Source organism: Thalassophryne amazonica, chromosome 1 (assembly GCF_902500255.1).
Source record: "Thalassophryne amazonica chromosome 1, fThaAma1.1, whole genome shotgun sequence".
Taxonomy (NCBI): domain Eukaryota; kingdom Metazoa; phylum Chordata; class Actinopteri; order Batrachoidiformes; family Batrachoididae; genus Thalassophryne; species Thalassophryne amazonica.
The window spans coordinates 160640094-160661974 of record NC_047103.1 but is presented as its reverse complement, the minus strand read 5'-3'; the positions used below and the strand labels follow the sequence as shown (position 1 = coordinate 160661974).

The 21881-nt window shown below is 39.1% G+C and overlaps 1 protein-coding gene across 7 annotated transcripts in view; it reads left to right on the top strand.

The window, feature by feature from the left end:
• mcf2la (mcf.2 cell line derived transforming sequence-like a) overlaps positions 1-21881 on the top strand; it is a 109202-nt gene that overhangs the window by 79284 nt on the left and 8037 nt on the right. For 3 of the 7 annotated variants that reach the window (XM_034177723.1, XM_034177714.1, XM_034177760.1), the window contains 18 exons: positions 196-387; positions 1922-2113; positions 3213-3366; positions 3448-3500; positions 3629-3708; positions 3801-3867; positions 7614-7729; positions 7917-7986; positions 9234-9326; positions 9520-9612; positions 9692-9817; positions 12491-12712; positions 15549-15641; positions 15729-15807; positions 15874-15961; positions 16549-16655; positions 16864-16956; positions 20114-20188. In XM_034177723.1, coding sequence (XP_034033614.1) covers positions 196-387; positions 1922-2113; positions 3213-3366; positions 3448-3500; positions 3629-3708; positions 3801-3867; positions 7614-7729; positions 7917-7986; positions 9234-9326; positions 9520-9612; positions 9692-9817; positions 12491-12712; positions 15549-15641; positions 15729-15807; positions 15874-15961; positions 16549-16655; positions 16864-16956; positions 20114-20188 — 1993 coding nt within the window. The remainder of the gene's footprint in view (positions 1-195; positions 388-1921; positions 2114-3212; positions 3367-3447; positions 3501-3628; positions 3709-3800; positions 3868-7613; positions 7730-7916; positions 7987-9233; positions 9327-9519; positions 9613-9691; positions 9818-12490; positions 12713-15548; positions 15642-15728; positions 15808-15873; positions 15962-16548; positions 16656-16863; positions 16957-20113; positions 20189-21881) is intronic. The other 4 variants (XM_034177756.1, XM_034177750.1, XM_034177741.1 and 1 more) reach the window with 3 other exon arrangements.

Genomic DNA, 21881 nt, shown 5'->3' with positions numbered 1-21881 from the left:
ACCTTTAATGTCTTGTCAAAGCCATGTTGCCAAGTATAGAGAAATTTGAAGAGTGCAGACTTCTGCCAAAGCCAGTAGTCCTCAGATATCCTTTCACAGACCTGTTTATCACCACACAGCCATTAACACAACGGTTAAGAGCTTCATGTCTTTACATGTGACTTGTGTGCAATGTGTTTGTGTGTAATGCAACAGGACGTCCTCGACCGTACCCTGTCCCTGGCCAGTGAAGGTGAGAAGCTGATTGGAAACTCTCATTATGCCGAAGACTCAATCAGGCCAAAGTGCAGTGAGTTGAGAGCAGTGTGTGAGGAAATCAACTCTACTCTTCGGAGCAAGAAGAACTTCCTACTCCAGGCAATGGAGCTCCACCAAGCTCTGGAAAAAGTATGACTGCGTGCAAACACAACCAATAATCCAGCAACAGAATGAGTGTGATTATTTTGATATCTATAACTATATTTTTATAATAGCTGAGTGGATCCTTGTCATTTGATTGGTGCTTTGTATGTCACATGACATGGATTAGTCGTCCCTTTTGTGTTGCATTGCATTTAGAGTGCAGTTTGGTTCCATTTAGAGTGCAAATTTGGTTCCATACATTTGGTACCATTGCACTCTGTACACACGTGTGCGCAGGCACACACATGCAGGCGTGCGCACATACACACACAAAAGAAATCCACTGCACTGTCTGGAGGCTGTTAGCAGGAATTTAGAATGAAAAGCTGGACCATTTTCTGATGTGAGTTTTTTTTTTTTTTTTTTTTTTTCGCAACGAGGATGTACACAGTCTTTTTTTTTTTCTTTTTTGGTAGTACACACGCGCGCAAGTGCCGACCGAGTTGTGTGTGTGGGGGACAACAACTCTACAGAGAGGACGATTTGATTGAGCTAACTGATGCTAATTCTTGTAACACACATATACACACACATAAAATCCACTCCGCTGTAAGCTCTCTGGATGCATGAAGAACTGTTCAGATGAAAAGCTGAAAAGCTGACATGATTTTTGGCTGGACTGAGGAACTACACAAAGTCTTGTTTTTTTTTTTGTTTTTTTTTTTATGGAAATCCGAAGTCAGTGCACTGCATCACCCGACTACACATCACAATTTGGACTTTAGCAGCAGTGGAACACCAAAATGTAAGTCCCTTTTCTGTTGTTTATAAATTAATAAAATATTAAATGACAAGGATCTATTTTAGCTGTTATATAAAACAAATAATGAATGTTTTTACATTCTTTCAATGGAACAAATATTTAATTCGGTGAAATGGTATGTTCCAGCTTTCAACTCATGAAATGTTCGTACCATTGAACTCATAAACATTCATTATTTGTACAATATAAAATCACCAGTCCAATACCAGAGCCAATTAGTCTGTTTCCAGAGTCACCAATACTGCTTCTCAACATCACATGCCCTGCATGTTTTATAACTCTCTCCCAGCTCTGCCCACTGCTAATTAACTAAGGCAGGTATGATCAGCTAATCAAGAGCTAGGAAACACCAGATTTGACTAAACAACTGTGTTTGCAGCAGGTATCCACATAGAAAACACGGAGGGCAAATGACGTCCAGGAGCAAGGTTGATGTTTCTGGACTAGTTGAATCAAATTGGTTCAGTTTTCCTTGGTTTAGTTAATTTGGTTAAATCTGAAAACATCAGCTGCATCAGATTATATTTTCCTTGGGCCAGTTCTGAATGAAATCTGGTTCACAGTGAGGATGGAAAGTGGACCAAAGTGGACTCATCTTTTGCCCAACTGCTGTTGGTTGGAAATGTCACATAAGCTACCTTTTTAACAGATATGTAAAAGTGCATTAGTGTAGGGATTCATCAAAGTGAAAAACTGCAGTTTGTCCTCATCGATGTCTTTAGCTGTCCATGTTTTGTTTTGTTTTGTTTTTACCAGGCATCACGCTGGTGTGAGGATGGCATCTACCTGTTGGCTAACCAGTCTGTAGATCGCTGTCAGTCTCAGGATGGAGCGGAAGCAACCCTGCAAGAACTGGAGCGTTACTTTGAAACAGCAACACTACACACCCTCACCGACCGTAGCGCCATCTATTGCCAGTATGAGACAGTGCTCACACCTCAGCTCAGGGTCAGTAAAAAGCTTTAAAGTGGTTTCCTAACAGTATGAGTCCACTTTTTATGTGCGCCTGCAACAGTCACATTTTAAGATTGATGGTTCTGTAGTGTAATGGTCATGGCAAGTCTTTGTGGGGACTTCAGTTTGGTTTATAGTCATACCATTCTGAGCATACCTGATCCAGTCCAGTCTTGGGAACACCCAAGACATACTCACTTGGGTTCTTGTCAATATCAGCAGTGCTTTTTTGCAACCTATGTTAATTTTTGCAAAGCATCCGATTCAGTTGATCAGACTGCTCTCTGGAACAACCTGAGAATTTGTGGGATCCCTAAGACATTGCTGGACACCATAGTACAGAGTTCTTCTCTCAGTTCTTCAGAGTTTTTCCTAGTGAAAACTGGTTTTCATCAGGGATGCCTGCTGCCTCCTACACTGTTCAATGTTTGCACAGAGTCAGTGTTGGGTAGGGTTGGGTTAATGGTCTAGTCTACTTTTGTAACTAGGTCAGTTTGGAGGATCCTTGGATACTGCTGAAATGAATGTGTCAAACCAGCAGTTACTCCTCATCTTAGTTTCCCTAAGTATCACTTGCATTTTGAGGGAGCTGATGGTCCCTTTGTCATTTTGTGCATTTCTCTATACATGATCCAGCACATAGGTGCCTGAGTGTTGAGGACCCCAGGGGCTGGAAAAGGCCATGGGGGTGGTTATTTTAGAGATGTGAGGATGGACTCTTTGACTTCCTGAGTGTTTGCCATCCAGGACTCAAGGCAGTTTTGTGGCGTTGTAGATGCAGGGAAGCACAGCACCAGTACACGGCCCCAGATTTGACTTGGTGACTGCATGATTTAGCACCATGATAGTTAAAAATATATATTTTTTTGGACCAGTCGTCTTTTGATTTATATATTCAAGAGGAGACTTGGACTGCCCTTTATCATTTTTTTGTGTTTTAGACCTTATATTAACTTATAATGTGCTGCTGTTTTTGCTCCCTTTTTGTTTGGGTGTGAGTGTGTGTTTATTTATTTATATTATATTTTATAAATAATATTGATTTTACTGCATTCTTTTTTCTTTTGCATCTTTGTGCTCTGTCCTCCATCAGGACCAGGTAGAGAAAGTTTTCCTCAAGCAAATATCCGTCCATGAAATGTTTGAGAAGAGACGCATCAGCCTGAAGAAACTCACCACCAAACAAACTAGGCCAGTCCAACCTGTAGCACCAAGACCTGAAGTGAAGTCTCCACTCTCATCTCCCAGTAAGGATAGGTGGATACATCAGCTGATTAAAAGAAAAACACTCTGTAATGGTAGAGGTTTAATTTCCATTTATCCATCAGGTCAGCAGAGGAAGGAGAGGAGATACTCTGCTGATCATGTAATTGGCAAAAAGGTAGTTAAATGGCTGAATTTTTTATGATTTAAAACCATAAGCTCTGTCTGTTGATATTTAGTTACAGTTAGCGGTTAATGGTTATCTGTACTCTTGAAGTGTGATGAAATATGACTGTGCGTGTCCAGGCGGAATCTCCCTTAAAAAACGGTGGTACCAGACACGCATCTCTCTCAGAAGAAGAAGAAAATCTTGCAATACTTCGGCGGTAAGCGTTTCTAAGAACATGTGTAGTGAAAGAGCTATAAAAAAAAAAAAACTTATAGCAACTTCAATGTCTGTTTTATGTGTCTGTGGCAGCCACGTGATGAATGAGCTGTTGGAGACTGAGCGAGCGTATGTGGAGGAGCTGCTGTGTGTGTTGGAGGTGAGTTGTGTGTATTACAGCAACCGGTATGTGCATTCACAAGTTTAAAAAAGACAATAACTTCTTGTCAAAAGAATTTCTTTATGTAAGTGGATCATTTATTGCTGCTGTTCTGCAAGCTAATATACACTTGTCATTAATTCAATTTCAATTTATTAAACTTATACGAGTTCTATTAGAAAAGTATCCGACCTTATTATTTTTTCAAAAACCATATGGATTTGAATCACGTGTGATTGCGTCAGACAAGCTTGAACCCTCGTGCGCATGCGTGAGTTTTTCCACGCCTGTCGGTTGCGTCATTCGCCTGTGAACAGGCTTTGAGTGAGGAGTGGTCCACCCCCTCGGCGGATTTTCATTGTCAGGAAATGGCAGAATGATTTGGGCTTTTTTTTCCATCAGAATTTTTTCAGAAACTGTTAGAGACTGGCAGCTGGAAACCATTCGAAAAATTTATCTGGCTTTCAGTGAAAATTTTACGGGCTTCACAGAGAATAAGGACCATTACTACAGCTTTAAGGACGGCTTTAAGGACGCTCGGCACGCCGCGCTCCGTGCCGCCATCGAGAGCCACAAACCACCGGATCATTTCTAAACGGATGGCTCTGTGGAGCCGGACCGTCGTGTGCACTTTCTCTGGTTATCACAAGAGCTGGACATCAATCATTTTCCGGCACATTTCACTTTTAACAAGAGATTTTGTCATGGAAAGCCGAGCGGAGGCTTCGCGCGTCACGACCGATTTGCTGATGGAGCGAGACAAAACCACCTCCGTTTTGGTCTCACAGGACGGCTTTGAGTTGGCGTTCAGACAGCTGTTGGTGGTTTTTCCATCGAGTGATTATCCGAGAAATTGTGGATGTGCCTGGACATGCCAGAACATGTCCCGTGAGGCTTCATCACAGCGTTGCTGTGCGCCATGCGGCACCGCCACGACGCGCGAAGCCTCCGCTCCTCTTTCCATGACAAAAACTCATGTAACAGTGGAATGTGCCGTTCATTTCCAAACTGGACGCTGTGTTTTATCCGGGACGTCGTCTGACTAGCACAGGAATTGTGAAAAGACGTGGACATCAGCACTTTTTCGGCACATTGAGACAGACGTGTGGAGGAATTCCGTGCGTCGCGGCGGTGCCGCATGGCACAAAGCAATGGCGTGATGAAGCCTCACGGGACATGTTCTGGCATGTCCAGGCACATCCACAATTTCTCGGATAATCACTGGATGGAAAAACCACCGACAGCTGTCTGAACGCCATCTCAAAGCCGTCCTGTGAGACCAAAACGGAGGTATTCCTTTGTCTCGCTCCATCAGCAAATCGGTCGTGACGCGCGAAGCCTCCGCTCGGCTTTCCATGACAAAATCTCTTGTTAAAAGTGAAATCTGCCGGAAAATGGTTGATGTCCAGCTCTTGTGATAACCAGAGAAAGTGCACACGACGGTCCGGCTCCACAGAGCCATCCGTTTAGAAATGATCCGGTGGTTTGTGGCTCTCGATGGCGGCACGGTGCGCGGCGTGCCGAGCGTCCTTAAAGCTGTAGTAACAGTCCTTATTCTCTGTGAAGCCCGTAAAATTTTCACCGAAAGCCAGATAAATTTTTCTAATGGTTTCCAGCTGCCAGTCTCTAACAGTTTCTGAAAAAATTCTGATGGAAAAAAAAAAGCCCAAATCATTACGCCATTTCCTGACAATGAAAATCCGCCGAGGGGGCTGAACCACTCCTCACTCAAAGCCTGCTCACAGGCAAATGACGCAACCGACAGGCGTGGAAAAACTCACGCATGTGCACGAGGGTTCAAGCTTGTCTGACGCAATCACACGTGATTCAAATCCATATGGTTTTTGAAAAAAATAATAAGGTCGGATACTTTTCTAATAGACCTTGTAGAGCGCCAAATCACGACAGCATCGTCTCAAGGCTCTTCATATAAAACAACAATAAAAACCAAAACAAATTAAACTAGAAGCACTCAGAGAGTGCAAACCTCCGCCAAGGCCATGGGGTCACTGACGCCATAACATCTACAAGCCGTGGAATCATTGAACCTAAAAAAGTCTAACAGTGATGTTTGCTCAGTAGTAAAAAAAAGTTTCATCTGCTGTGACTGGATAGCATGTATCCTTAGCGCTTGGTATCACAGTTTATTGCAACTTGCACCTTTCCCAGAAGCTACTGTCATCTGAGCACTGATATTGATATTGCATGTGCTTATAGACAAAAACAAATAAAAGACAAAATTCAATTTATTATTCAGCTAAACTGCAAATATATGAATTTAACATTTATGAAACACTTCTCTAAACAAGGCCATAGGGTCACTGACCCTAAAGAGAGTCCCTCCTTGGTACAGTGATCTATTTCTTTTTGTCTCTTTCTCTAAAATTGTATATAATAATCATTAGATTATTAATATATCAACAAAAATAAATTTAAGAAATATTACAATTTGAAAACAAATGCACCCGAATGTGATGACAGCTGCAACTGCTTAATGCTAACTTTTAACATTGAAAATGCCATAGGCATGCTAACGCGTTAGCATCCCGATCCCGATCCCGATCACCACTAAAATTTAATCACTTGTTCCTCGTCATTTCCAACCACTCCACAAATTTCATCAAAATCCGTTCAAAACTTTTTTGAGTTATCCTGCTGACAGACAGACAAACAAACGTGACCGAAAACATAACCTCCTTGGCAGAGGTAATAAAAAAATGAAAGAGTATGATCAAAAGGTTAAAAAGGTAAAAAATAAAAGAATAAAAGAATAGTAAACAATATATCATATAGAATATATTAATCATATAGAATAGAAAACGACTGCGTCTTCAGACACGACTTTAAAGTCTCCACAGAGTCTGACTGCCTCACTAGTACAGGGAGATCAATCCACAGGACCAGGGCATGATAGGAAAGGGTTCTATTTCCCACAGACTTTTTATTCACCTTAGGGACACAGAGCAATCCTGCGTCCTGTGAGCGCAAAGCCTGGGCTGGTACATAGGGCTTAAGTGAACAATTTTATAAGCTAGTAGCAGGACCTTAAAATCTGATCTTGCAGAGACAGGAAAGAGACATTCCTGACTGTGATTCTCTGTCTGTGATCTGCACTGAGCTTAGACTTTTCATATTGTACTGTGTGTTGGTTACCATTGAATTATTAATATATTTTCTTGTAAAAGATACCGTAGATCAAATTATTTTTGTCTCATGCAACACTTGTAAATCGTTGAAGTCTTATAACGCATTAATCAGAAATGTTACATCATTGCTGTCACTGTAATTTCTGAATATACAGTGCAGTTGGATGATTAATAGTTCAGTACATCCATATTCACAAGAAATGTGAAACAAACAGAAACAAGCACATTTGTGATAAAGCCTGAATATACAGTCCTGCCAGCATATCATGGGACCAAAACTTACAAAATCAAATCATATGGCGCTGTTTCACTGCAAAAAGGGGTGTCTAAAAACAAGATAAAAACACTAAATCTGAAGGAAATTATCTTGCTGCAGGGACAGATCATTTCACTTAAGCTGTCTTGAATTAAGATTGTTAAAGAAATAAGCATGTCAAACACTTAAGAAATTAACCCTTAAAACAAGATAAATTATTTAACCCTTCTGCATTTAAAGTTGTTTTATCTTGGTAAGAATGAAATATTGTGCAGTGTTGGACCTTATCTCCGTATGTGATGATGGTCTTTGACATGAAGCGATGTTCTCATATTCAATTCCAGGGATATGCAGCAGAGATGGACAACCCGGCCATGCTTCACCTGATCCCCAGCACCCTGCTCGGCAAGAAAGACGTCCTTTTTGGAAACATGTCAGAAATCTACCAGTTTCATAAGAGGTAGCCCAGTTGTGGAATACTAACTTTCAAGTTTCTGTATCAGTATCTCTAAAATGTGAGAACTATTCAGTTGTGGACTATAAACAAACAAATTTTGACCCTTGTAACCCTGGGATTTTTTGTTATTTTGGAAGAGGAATTACCACATGATCTTCAACTAATATTTGTTTCTATTTTCCTTCTTCAGGACATTTCTAAAAGAACTTGGAGCGTACACTGATTGTCCTGAACTTGTGGGCCGCTGTTTCTTAGAAAGGGTAAACACTTTTGCAAGATTGTATGTCTCACATTCTGACTACTTACTGACTACAGCGGGAAACATATTAATCATTTGGTAGCTTATATTTCTCTTTAAATCATAAATTGCAGAACACTGAAAAAAATGCAAAATCTTAACAAGTATATTTGTCTGATTTATAGTCTAAATTAATTCAGTAAAATGTCAGTAAACTATAAGGACTTTTTAGGTGATACATATGAAAAAACTGAAGTGAATGAGTTTTTGAAATATCTTGCTCAGAGTCATATCAGTCATATTTTTAAAAATTGACATTTTTTTCACTTATGATTTTTAAGCTGTTGTTTATAAAATACATAACACTTCTTAATACTAGTAAAATAAAGTTCAAAATGAGTTTTATCAGCTAATTTCCCATACCTTATGACAAGAAATCTTGTTACAAGTTTAAAATGCTGTTAAAAATGTGGTGGGGGTGCGTGTTAGGTCAGAAGAGTTTCCTGCACACTTTGATCCAGACAAGAATTTTTAATAAAATAGCTTTTGGCCACAAGACCTTCATCAGGGCGCTGCAATCATCTCAAATAGAAACATATCTGGGCAAGAGCATACAGGCACTTAGTACAACCAGCAGGATGAGTTACACCTCTGCTGAGTTACTAATGCTGAGCTGGGACTTGTAGTTCAGCCACTTCTCTGCATTCCCCTTAAAAAAAATCTAAAGCTATACAAACTAACACACCAACCAGTAAAAAGAACTGCACAAACATCAACAGGATAATCATCATGTACATAAAGAGCGGTTTTTGAAAAATCTAAAAAATACAACAGGAATAGTAGTTTTTCCTGCTTATATTTTAACGTGACATAAAAAAATTAAATCTGTGTGGCAAAGATTTCTTGAAACAAGGTCTTAAAATCAGCAGTGAAAACATGTTTGGGTTTTATTTTACTTATATTAGGAAGTGTTGCATCTTTTGACAATGAGCATCAGTTTAAAAATCTTGTGGTGAGTCAGCAAAGTTTTTCTGCTCAGATATTACTTAAAACCAAAGGTTTCCAAGACTCTTTAATTTGACAAAGATGTATTCATCTCAAAAACAAATCCTTTTATCTTCCTGAAATGTTACCTGTTAAGTGATTGTATCTTATATAAAGTGTAGATTAGATATCTTGACTAAAACAGACAAATCTACTTGGTAAGAGTTTGTATTGTAGGTAGGCGCTCTGTGAGGAAGAAACCTAATGTGTGTGTTCTGTGTGCAGATGAAGGACCTGCAGATCTACGAGGCATACTGTCAGAACAAACCGCGCTCTGAGAGCTTGTGGAGACAGTGCTCGGACTGCGCCTTCTTCCAGGTCGACAGCTTTTCATTGCATATTAAGTTCTGTCACCATCATGTGTGGTGATTTTATTTTTGAGCTCTTAATGAATAAACCTGAACAACTTAGACAATGAACAGAAACTCCACTATGAAGTTCTGATATCGATTTCTGATATTGGAGGAGAATATGATTGTTCGGAAAAGCTAAAAATTGTTTTGTGATTTAGGAGTGTCAGAAGAAGCTGGAACACAAACTTGGTTTGGACTCTTACCTCCTTAAACCCGTACAGAGAATCACAAAGTACCAGCTACTGCTAAAGGTGAAATGTCATCAGGAAACACATGCAGGTCCCTTTGAGAGCAAGAGGACTTACTGTGTTCTTTAACTTATTTTTACAGGAATTGTTGAAGTACAGTCGTGGCTGTGAAGGCCACGACGACTTACAGGAAGCTCTCTCTTCCATTCTGGGGATTCTGAAAGCTGTGAATGACTCCATGCACCTCATCGCCATCACAGGATACGAGGTCAGAGACATTATGTGACATTTTAAAGAATTTTAACAAATATAGTAATGCTGTAATATTGGCTGCCAAGTAATAAAACGTGAAATTAGGCAGTGACATGCCACGGAGGCTACGGGGCAGCTCTAACATCTTTTTTGCAAATTTGTGGGTGTTTTTTTTTTTATTACAAATGAAAGTGGACAGCTAGCTTTGCAAATTAGAAAAGAATGATTTTGTCAAAAATATTGGCAAACTCTGAAATAAATACAAAAAATGAGGTAATATTGTCATTTTAATTGAATTCATTGTATCCCCAAGAGAAAGAGGTAGAGTTTCCCACCTGGTAATATCATGTTTGAGATTTGAAACAGAGGTAAGTAGTTAGCCTTATAGTAAGTCCCTTCGGCTGCTCCCTTGTTTCCACAGCAAATCCAAGGTGGATCTGCATGTTGAATTGGCACAAGTTTTACGCCGGATGGCCTTCCTGACGCAACTCCACATTACATGGAGAAATGTGGCAGGGGTGGGATTTCAACCTGGAACCTTCTGAACTGAAACAAAGCGCATTAACCACTTGGCCACCACCCCTAAGTAGCCTTATAAAGCTCCTTAAAGTCATGTGTTACCCAAATGCAAAGGTATTTAAAAAAAAATTTAATTATCTTTTTTTTTGGGGGGGGGGGGGGGGGGAATTTGATCCTTCTATTTACTTTGACTTCATTTTCAATGCAGACGGTAGGAACCAAAGATATTTCATGTTTTGTGTGGCTAATTTAATTTCCTTTGTTACTTTACACCCATTCCTGTATTTAACGCCTGCAACATGTTCCAAAAAAGGTCAGAACCTTTTATTCTAAATTAAATATTAAATCATCACTTTTACATGAATACATGAACATTTCCAAGTCATGAAATATGACTTGGACTTCATTTGCATCAGTGAGTAATAAATATAAATCTGTGACTTGTAGGCACCATGCTGGAAGGAGACTAGTGAGGGAAGGCACCAGACAACTCTGAAAGAATTATAGGCTTCAGTCAGTGGATGTGAATGGAGAAATTGAGAATGGTGCATCCCATTCAAAGCTTCATATTGGGGGGGGAGCACAGAATAACTTTAAAACAGGAAAACAAATCAGTTCTAGGCTTTGGTTTCCCATGTGCCTTCTGGCAAAAGGCAGGTGAAAGTTTTCTTGTTCTTATCAAGAAAATCCTTCTCATTACCACTTCATCATAAAGCTGTATAACTGGTGATATAACACGCAAAAGTTGCACCATGCACTGTTTCTCCAGCTACAATCACAGAAGCCTGTAACTTCTTCAGTGTTGTCTGAGTGATTTGGTGGTTTCCTTCACTAGTCTCCTTCCAGCAGGGTCACTCGATTTTTGAGAACTGTTTACTTGACACAGCTTTTACTATACAGTATCATACTGTTTGTATTTCTTAATGATTAATGTAAATGGAGTCCAAGACATATTCAGTGACTTGGAAATGTTCATGTATCCATCCCCTGATTTGTCTCAAGAAAACTAGGCCAGAAAAGTAATAATCCTTATATTTAGAATAAATTACCCCACCCCAACTTTTTTTTTTTTTTGGAATGTGTTGCAGGAAATGAGGTTGATCATGGAAAACATGAAATATTTTGGGTTCATATACTGTCTGCAATGAAATTTAAGTCAAATTAAATGTAAGGATTACTACATTTAGTTTAATTTATATTTTCTATATCATCCCATCTTTTTCTGATTTTGGGGGTTGTAAATCAGCTGCTGTAGCATGCGATAAATTGTTGCTATCATTATGTCTGCCAAGGATATAATAAAATCATTGGCACTTATTTATTTGTCTGCCTGTCTTTTAGCAGGATTATGTCCAAACTGCTGCATGGATTTAGACAAACCTTTCATCACAGACAGATATTAGGCCATGGAAGACTCCATTACATTTTAGAGGTGATCTGGATTCAGATTCTGGATCAGGATTTCACTTTGTAGACTTTTAAGGATTACATCAAAACTACTTCACGGATATAACATCACGATGTAAAACCAAGATCAGGAAGATGGCATTTTGTTTCAGCTTTTGAATTAAATATCAGCTTGCAACATCTTGATCAGTCGGACCATTCTGGATCAGTATGCAATTATTGCATTGTGTTTTGGAATCCGGATCCAGGTAAAGTCTGGGTCATGATGCAAATCACATATCTCTTATTCTGAGTCCTTGACAACCCTTGGCGGACGTCAGAAATCTCTGATTGCTCTTGTTATTGCTTATTGTTATACGTATAGCTTTTCAAATACATCTGAATTAATTTTTGTTAATTTTACATGGTTCTGAAGCACCGATTCTTCCTGTGGTTTTGCTGAAATATTTAAAATATGGGGAACAAACAGTCTTTGCGTGTGTATTGTGTCAATGTGATGGATGTTTCCACGTTGACACCTGGTGTAAACGTAGTGACTTTTGCTCTGTATTGGGTTGTGATTGACTCCTCCCACTCACTCCCCTCGTGACACAAACTCACGATCTCTGGCATGGGAGATGGGTGCTCTGTCCAGTCGGCCAAAACTTGGGCCCTGGCCTGTTCTTTGGCTCTCGGGGGGGGAGTGAGGCCCATTAACTAGTATTGCACAGCGACTCCTGCTGTCCTCCGCCACATAAACACGTCTCCATTCTCTCCTTCACAGGGTAGCCTGTCAGGTTTAGGTCGTCTGCTGATGCAGGGCTCCTTCAGCGTATGGACTGAGCACAAGAAAGGTCACGCCAAGGTCAAAGACCTGGCCAGGTTTAAGCCCATGCAGAGGCACCTTTTCCTGCACGAGAAGGCCCTGCTCTTCTGTAAGAGGAGGGAGGAGAACGGAGAGGGCTATGAGAAAGCTCCATCCTACAGCTTCAAACACTCTCTCAGTGTAAGTACACACTGATTTGAGAACTGAGGGCGAGTGATTGTTGTGCACAAGTAGGAGCAAGTCTGTTTTTTTTAAATGGAATATTACAACCCCTGGCAAAAATTATGGAATCACCGGCCTCGGAGGATGTTCATTCAGTTGTTTAATTTTGTAGAAAAAAAGTAGATCATAAACATGACACAAAACTAAAGTCATTTCAAATGGCAACTTTCTGGCTTTAAGAAACACTATAAGAAATCAGGAAAAAAAATTGTGGCAGTCTGTAACGGTTACTTTTTTAGACCAAGCAGAGGGAAAAAAATATGGACTCACTCAATTCTGAGGAATAAATTATGGAATCACCCTGTAAATTTTCATCCCCAAAACTAACACCTGCATCAAATCAGATCTGCTCGTTAGTCTGCATCTAAAAAGGAGTGATCACACCTTGGAGAGCTGTTGCACCAAGTGGACTGACATGAATCATGGCTCCAACACGAGAGATGTCAGTTGAAACAAGGGAGAGGATTATCAAACTCTTAAAAGAGGGTAAATCATCACGCAATGTTGCAAAAGATGTTGGTTGTTCACAGTCAGCTGTGTCTAAACTCTGGACCAAATACAAACAGCATGGGAAGGTTGTTAAAGACAAACATACTGGTAGACCAAGGAAGACATCAAAGTGTCAAGACAGAAAACTTAAAGCAATATGTCTCAAAAATCAAAAATGCACAACAAAACAAATGAGGAACAAATGGGAGGAAACTGGAGTCAACGTCTGTGACTGAACTGTAAGAAACCGCCTAAAGGAAATGGGATTTACATACAGAAAAGCTAAATGAAAGCCATCATTAACACCTAAACAGAAAAAAAAACAAGGTTACAATGGGCTAAGGAAAAGCAATCGTGGACTGTGGATGACTGGATGAAAGTCATATTCAGTGATGAATCTCGAATCTGCGTTGGGCAAGGTGATGATGCTGGAACTTTTGTTTGGTGCCGTTCCAGTGAGATTTATAAAGATGATTGCCTGAAGAGAACATGTAAATTTCCACAGTCATTGATGATATGGGGCTGCATGTCAGGTAAAGGCACTGGGGAGATGGCTGTCATTACATCATCAATAAATGCACAAGTTTACGTTGATATTTTGGACAGTTTTCTTATCCCATCAATTGAAAGGATGTTTGGGGATGATGAAATCATTTTTCAAGATGATAATGCATCTTGCCATAGAGCAAAAACTGTGAAAACATTCCTTGCAAAAAGACACATAGGGTCAATGTCATGGCCTGCAAATAGTCCGGATCTTAATCCAATTGAAAATCTTTGGTGGAAGTTGAAGAAAATGGTCCATGACAAGGCTCCAACCTGCAAAGCTGATCTGGCAACAGCAATCAGAGAAAGTTGGAGCCAGATTGATGAAGAGTACTGTTTGTCACTCATTAAGTCCATGCCTCAGACACTGCAAGCTGTTATAAAAGCCAGAGGTGGTGCAACAAAATACTAGTGATGTGTTGGAGCGTTCTTTTGTTTTTCATGATTCCATAATTTTTTCCTCAGAAATGAGTGATTCCATATTTTTTTTCCCTCTGCTTGGTCTAAAAAAGTAACCGTTACTGACTGCCACAATTATTTTTCCTGATTTCTTATAGTGTTTCTTAAAGCCAGAAAGTTGCCATTTGAAATTACTTTAGTTTTGTGTCACGTCTGTGATCTGCTTTTTTTCTACAAAATTAAACAACTGAATGAACATCCTCCGAGGCCGGTGATTCCATAATTTTTGCCAGGGGTTGTAATAGTTGGCATTGGTAACTGTTGATATTAATAAATTTGTATATTTTGATCATTACCGGGCACCATCCTCATGATGAGGACCAGTAACCAGACTATGAAAAGGCCATGTCAAGATAGTGTGGAAGGACTGACCATCTCAAAAAGCTGTTATCACAATAAATACACTTGGATAATAATGGCAGTAATGGCTGCTTCAGGTTTAACAGAATTTATTAACAATAGCAATATTCATTCAATATTCAGCTGTTGCCCCCCGCGATCCGAATCTGGAAAAGCTTTTGAAGATGAGTGATGAGCAGTATTCATTCTCATAAACATAACTTTCACTAATGATGTCTGTTATTTACTAAAATTACTACAAAAACATTAAACTGCCAAACATAACACCACGGGTGTGCACAGGGACTAGAGAGTGCAAAGTGTTGGCAGTGATGCTACATGTTCCCTTGTCAACATGGTAGAGTGTGAGAAGGCCAATATGGTGACAACATCCCGGGTGTCCTTGGCAACGAGGGAACGTGGGAAGGGCCAATATGGCGGCTGTGCTACCACTCTAGCCCCCAAGAGCAGCTGTGTGCAAATGTAAATGTGGGTTTGTGCAAAGAGAGACAGAGAGAAGAAGCACGATGTTCAAAGATTGGCCCGGTGACAGTACTACGTTTAATAGAGCAGTTATTGTCTTCTTGGCTGATTAGCATTAGCGATGATAGCGTAGTCATGTTTACTTTTGTAAGATGTCAGAAAAAGAGAGCGTTGAATAGCTGCAGTTACTTCATGTGTTTTGGGTGACAACATGGTAGAGGGGCCAAGGCTCATGGGAATTCCACTGGCGCTCATCCAATGGGGTCCCAGAGTTTGGCTTTAAGCCGAGTCAGTCATAGGGGACGGCTTTTCTGGACCATAAAACTCTGGTTAGGCTGTTGGTTTAACATGTTCTCACCCACACGGCCTGAGGTCACAACACTGATCCATGTAAGACCTGCAGGAGAAAATCACAGCTACCAACATTAGTTGTTTTCTGTGTGCTTTGTCTTCAATTTCTTCCACTCCTATCTATCAGATGAGTGCAGTGGGCATCACAGAAAATGCAAAAGGTGACAACAAAAAGTTCGAGATATGGTGCAACTCCAGAGAAGAAGTTTTTATTGTCCAGGTAACATCAGTATTGCTCAATGAAGTACTGTCGATAATAATGGAGGGTTTTCTGTCACTGTTAACTGTCATTGAAATGTCTTTCTAGGCTCCGACAACAGAAATTAAAACGACATGGGTGAACGAGATCCGCAAACTTCTTACGGAACAGCTCAAAGCTTGCAGAGGTATAAGAAAAACAAACCCACTTTTCAGTATTTTCCACACTGTACTGATTTCAAAGTACAGTAAAGTGTTGTTTGGTTTAGAAGCCAGTCAGCAGAAAGGCACAGATTCTGTTTTCCCAAGTCCCGTCAGCAACAACACCTCCATCTCCCTCAGGTTGGTGCAGTATACAGTACAGTACAGCACAAATACTTTATTCTGTATTCATTCTGCATTCAGTTTATGAGATAATATGTAAAGACCAAACAGTTTGGAGCAATAAATAACAGAGTTTGAATGTTCTGAATCACTGGTCGTCATCAATTTTTATTTATTAGTATTTATTTGTATTCACTCGTCTTCAACCACTTATCCAGGACCGGGTCGCAGGGGCAACAAATCCAGCAGGGGACCCAAAACTTGAGTTGTCTATCTTGGCCTCTTGATAAAAATTTCAGGGTTTTTTTGTTGTTGTTGTTGTTTTTGTTTTTCCTAGCTACGACATAATATTTATACACGTTTGCATATACTGTATGTTAGTGGTTCTCAAAGTGTCGCTGTCCCCTGCTGGGTCATGAAGGTACTGCATGTGGGTCATGAGTGGTTGGTTGATTTTCAATTTTGTAAAGAAGTTTAAAATGACATAAAAATGTTTGATTATTTTAAAACTGTAATCAGAAGTAATAAATCCGAAGCCATGGGTTTTAAATGGGTCTGACCTAGTTTGGGACATTATCTATTATGCACCTTTTCTTTTTCTTCAGCCCCTTTCGTAACAATGGACAGAAAAACCAGAAGAAGCAAGAGGAAAAGAAGGCTGAACCCAGCTTAACCTCTGACCAGAACCAATCTTCCTCACCAAAACACAAAGGTGAGCATGTTGATTCACGCATGTTCACATCGGTGGGGAAATGTATTCTGTAATAGTTGTCTTAATACTCTGTTTTATCTGTACTCCCCTCGAAAGCTTTACTCACACTAATAAGGACTTTCCTTCTTCATTCTCATGGTTCCTTCACACAATTTATTTTTCTGGATTGCCACGCTTTCCCCTTTCCATTTCAAACCATCGCTTTCAGATGAAGCAGTGACCAGTCCAACCACTGAGCGGTCCTCAGTGGCTAAAAAGCGTTTCACTTTGCAGGGTTTCAGCAATCTGAAGAGTCCAAAAGGTAACATGAATGAGCACGAGGAGTTTTTTAAAACGGTCATTGTGAAATACATCCTGACACTTAACAATGGGGATCTTTGTAAAAGTCCAAATTAGTAGCACTTGATGTTGATTACAAGCAGTGGTGGGCACTACTCAGCTAATCCAATAATTATCGAAGATAATGTTTTTGTTAGCGGATTAACTTTTCAGATAAGTTTTCAATCCATCACTGGACCAATTATCTTCCTATAAATTTAGTTCCGATAACTTTTAGACCACTAACGTTTTTTACATAGCTAGTAACATTCAAAAACATTTATAATCCCTTTTGCTCCTGTCTGCTATGTATTTTGCAGCAGTGAGGTAGCTAAGAGGAGCTGAGCTCAACTCTGCCCCCAGCAAAGGGGCATTGCCACAAGACTACCACAAAAAATAAAGAATAAAGAAAAGTCATTATTCCGTAACACCATACAGTGGTAGAGAAGCTTGAATCTTCGACTGGACTGGGTTGCTTGACGCGAGGACATTTCGCTTCAAATCGCAGACGTTTCCTCAGCTAAAATTCTTGCTCTGGTAGTCTGACTTCTGTCTCGACTCTTGTAGAGAAGAATAAGATTCAAGCTTCTCTACTATGAAAACCACCAACTGACAACTGAGAGCCTACACAGAAACCATACAGTGGTTCAGCCATGAGGCAGAGGTCTTGAAATGGAAAGCAGGTTTGACTTATGGTTTTGATTTATAAATCAAATTATTCCGGATAGAATAACTACATTAAAGTAAACTCTTAAAATGTACAAAGTGAATATATATAACCAGTGGTGGGCACAGATAACCAAAAAATTAACTTCGATAACAGATAAGATAACTGAAAAGTTATCTTTGATAAAGATAAACCGATAAACCACCCAAAAATGTATCGGAAGTTACAGATAATCGATAACCGATAAATTCCGTTGTTGTCTATGGGACATTTGCAATTACTAAAGAGCTGAAATTGATTTTTAACTCGATCGCTTTTGAAAGCATCAAAAACGGTAAAAGACCTAAAGAATAAGCAAGAATGTTTGACCATGCTGCCCCCTGCAGGAAGCAGCACAGACAAATCCTGAGAGCACCCACGAAATCAACTCTTTACTAATCATAATCATTTTTCTTTCAACATTCTGCCCCTGCTGGAAGCTCTTGTTTAAAAATGTTTAAAAATTAGCACATTACTTTAAAACGAAAACATATATCTGATATTTTCACTTTATAAACTTCAGACATGACAATAATTTTAAATAACTTGTCTAAAATGAGTGGTTAAAATTTGAACCATAAGTTAAACATGTATGCCTCTGGATGACTTGGTGACATTGCGATTATATTAGTATGGTGTTAAAGGAAATTAGTTTTTTTTTTTGGTCACCAGTTCTCCTTTGCTTACAGACAATACAGTGGTTTCTGTTTGCAGAGGGTGGAACAACTTGCCTATTAGGAAACTTTTAACAGGTAGGTCTCAACAGCTTTAACAGTTTTAAAAATGTTTTTCATTGTTCAGCTTAGTTTAGTACGTTATCGGTCTAAAAGTTATCGGACGGTAATTCATTGGAAGATAATTAGTCTGATGATGGTTTTTAAATTTATCTAAAAAGATAATCCGATAATGAAAACATTATCTTCAATAGTTATCTGTTATCAGATTATTGGAAGTGTGCCCACCACTCTATATAACACATATCTGTTCATTTTAAAATAATGCACTAATACCGAAGATTTGTACATTTTGTACTTTGGCGTTGTTTAAACTCAAAATCGGCTTGTTAGTAGCTGAGTGTACGGGAGACAGAATTGAAAGTTACCGGTTAGCTGTAGCTTCCGATAAATTTTTAGGCAGGTTATCGGTTTAGCATTATAAAAGATAAGTTTTCAGTTAGCTTATTAGCAGTTATTGAAGCTAACTTTTTGGTTAGCTGTGCCCACCACTGATTCCAAGTAAGACCAGCTGACTGGTGCTGCTTTTGACTCCATACAATTCTGGTGCTTGATCACCAGAGCCACCATAGCTGAGTGGGAAGCATTTCTGAAACTATTTATGTGTCTGGAATTGTTCCAAAATCCATTAATGAACCAATTCCAGTTCAGTGTTTGAGAAGTATCATACATGTAGAATGAGGTGCTTTGTTTTTTTTTAGTTCCACTCACATGGCCTCCTAATGGTAAAGCGGTAATAATTTAATTTGATGCAACCCAATAGTATGTAGTATTAGCTACATACGTAGTAGTATTATTACTACTAAGCTAGTAGTAGCTTAGTAAGATAGCTAGTATTAGTATTAGCTTAAAACATAGTCATAACTACAAACACTTGCAGAGTCACCATAATTAGCTATGTAACAGGTCTTTCTATTCCATAAAATTGTTGTTTGTAAGTTCATTTACTGTGTTGGTTCATTTTTAGATTAAACTATTGTTTTTCTTTCCTGTTTTCATATTTTTAATCCTATTCTTTCACCACTTTCAGTGCTTCATTATTGTTGCAGTGACATTACAGAATTACGATATACTAGCGCAATAACCTTTAGGTAAAGCCATTATAATCTAGTTGAAATATCCCCACATACTATAAAAACATCAATTAATGAAGTGTATAAAATCTTCCAAATAACAATAGCTAATTATTTTAGTAGTTTTTTAAATAAAAAATATTAAATATGAGTTGCTAAATAAAATATGCATTCTTATGATCATAGCTAGTAAATTTGGTTATGATCTGTTGAGTCACTAGTCTTTCCTAAGAGGAATTATTGGCAAAATATTGAGAAACGTGTCCCAGGGTTCTTCTAGATTATATTTATTTAATCCAGTTGCAGTTCATAATTGATTCAATATTAATTCATGATATTGTCCTGCAGTTGAGTGCAAAATATGTTCCTACAACAGTTTATAGATCGCTATGATAGAAATTTAGATTAAAAAAAAATAGTGTGGTCTGTATAGCTGTTGTTTTTTCTTAGCCCAATTATGATTAACAGTTAAATGTCTAATTTTATCCACACTAATCTTGTATCAGCACTTCATTGGGTTGTTTTCATGACCGTGTTAAATTTCCCTTCTCTGCTTTCTTTCCACTCATGTTTTTCCCTTCCTTTTTATGTCTTCTTCTTCTTGACTTCTCCTGTCTGCGTGGCCAGGCTCAGCCCTGAGCCCCGAGCATAACACCAAACAATGTTTGGTCAAGAGTGACACCACACCATGTGGGTTCAAAGGTACACATTAGTCCTGTCACGGAGGCCAGACCTCTGTTCGTCTACTTGTAGCACTCCTTCACCATGTCAATGTTTCCACTCTACTTCCAGTATTTGTTTCTCATATCCATCTCATCAAGATGGGTTTTGATGGTCTACTAGATATTAATTTAACACTAGAGTTAGTTCTTCATCATCATGTCCCATGTTTTTGTCATGTCACCAGGAAGAGAGAAATGTGTTTGTCACTTTTTTCTTCCAATATACTGTCACGCCCCCTTATAGCACATGATGTCATTAATGTACTCTTTAAGATGTGATGTTGCAACTAAAGATACAGTTGTGGTCAGACATTTACATACTCTCATCGTGGGCATGAACGTCATTTTAATTTTGAGCTTTTAATGATGTCCTTGAACTGTTCTTCTGCCAGGGTGGATTGACTGTACAGCATACATCATTAATGACTTTAAAAAAACAAGAAGTTTGAATTTATTTTGGATCTTCTCTAATCCACACAGGGTTGCAATTATTCATACAGGCCTGAATATACACATGCATACATCCACTTAAATTCCAGAAGCTACCTACATATGGGTGTATGCCAGGTTTGGTGATTGGGGGGGGGAATCAAAAATTTGACATTTAATATCAGTCACCATGACCTTTGCTGAAACTAACCCTTAAAGGGAAATTTCAGGTTGACATCCATCCACATCCTTTTTGATAGAATCTGGCCAAAGGACCTGGGAGAAGTTGAGGGACAGATAGACAAATGTTGCTCAAATTATAGCATGATATCAAGGGAATTCATGCACGCTACTACTGGCGTATATTTAGTCTGTGTATTTCTGAAACATGTACCCTGCATATGAATACTCAATATGTAGTTAACATCAGTTAGGATCCTACTCGCCAGCCATTACTGTATTATGAAAATTCAGTAAGGTATGTCTTCTATAATATATTCCAGTTGCAAGGTAGAAGTATACTAGTGTATAGTAAGGTATATATCTAAAAAAGGAAGAGTAGAATAGAACAGTAGAGTAGAGTAGAGCCACTTAGGTGCCTGGTCTAGAGAACCAGGGATGGTTATGTCCTAGATGTAAGTGAGCAAGTCGTACGGACACAATTCCAATGAACTATGCCTAACCAGCCTTTTTTTTCCACAGATGACGCATATGTACATACCTACATATGCCTTGAAAACTTCTGTTTTATAATGGCAGACTTTTTAAAACATTTGCTGTCGTATGTACAGTACCACGGCCCCTTGGATGACACTACAATTTTCATGCATGTCTGTTGTCTTCATTGAATTTTTCCGGAGATTCTTCTTTGGTTACCATGCTCCAGCTGCCTCATTGCATAGCACAGTGCAGTCCGTTTTCACAGTATGGAGGTAGTCTGGGTAGATTGTCTGGGTACTGTTTGGCTACTACCGGGATGTTGCAATAATTTCTATGTGCACAGCGCTGATGATCCTCTTCCACAGATCACAATCATCTCATCATCCTGTGCTCTCTGTGCTGTGATTCATTTTCATTTGACAACATCTAATAGATGTATAAATCTGTCTGCTCACTAACCTCTTCTTCTGGCCAGACCAAATGTTGAGATATACAGTTGTATGTAAAAGTTTGGGCACCCCTGATAGTTTTCAGGATTTTCCTTTATAAATCATTGGTTTTCTGGATCACAAATTTCAGTTAAA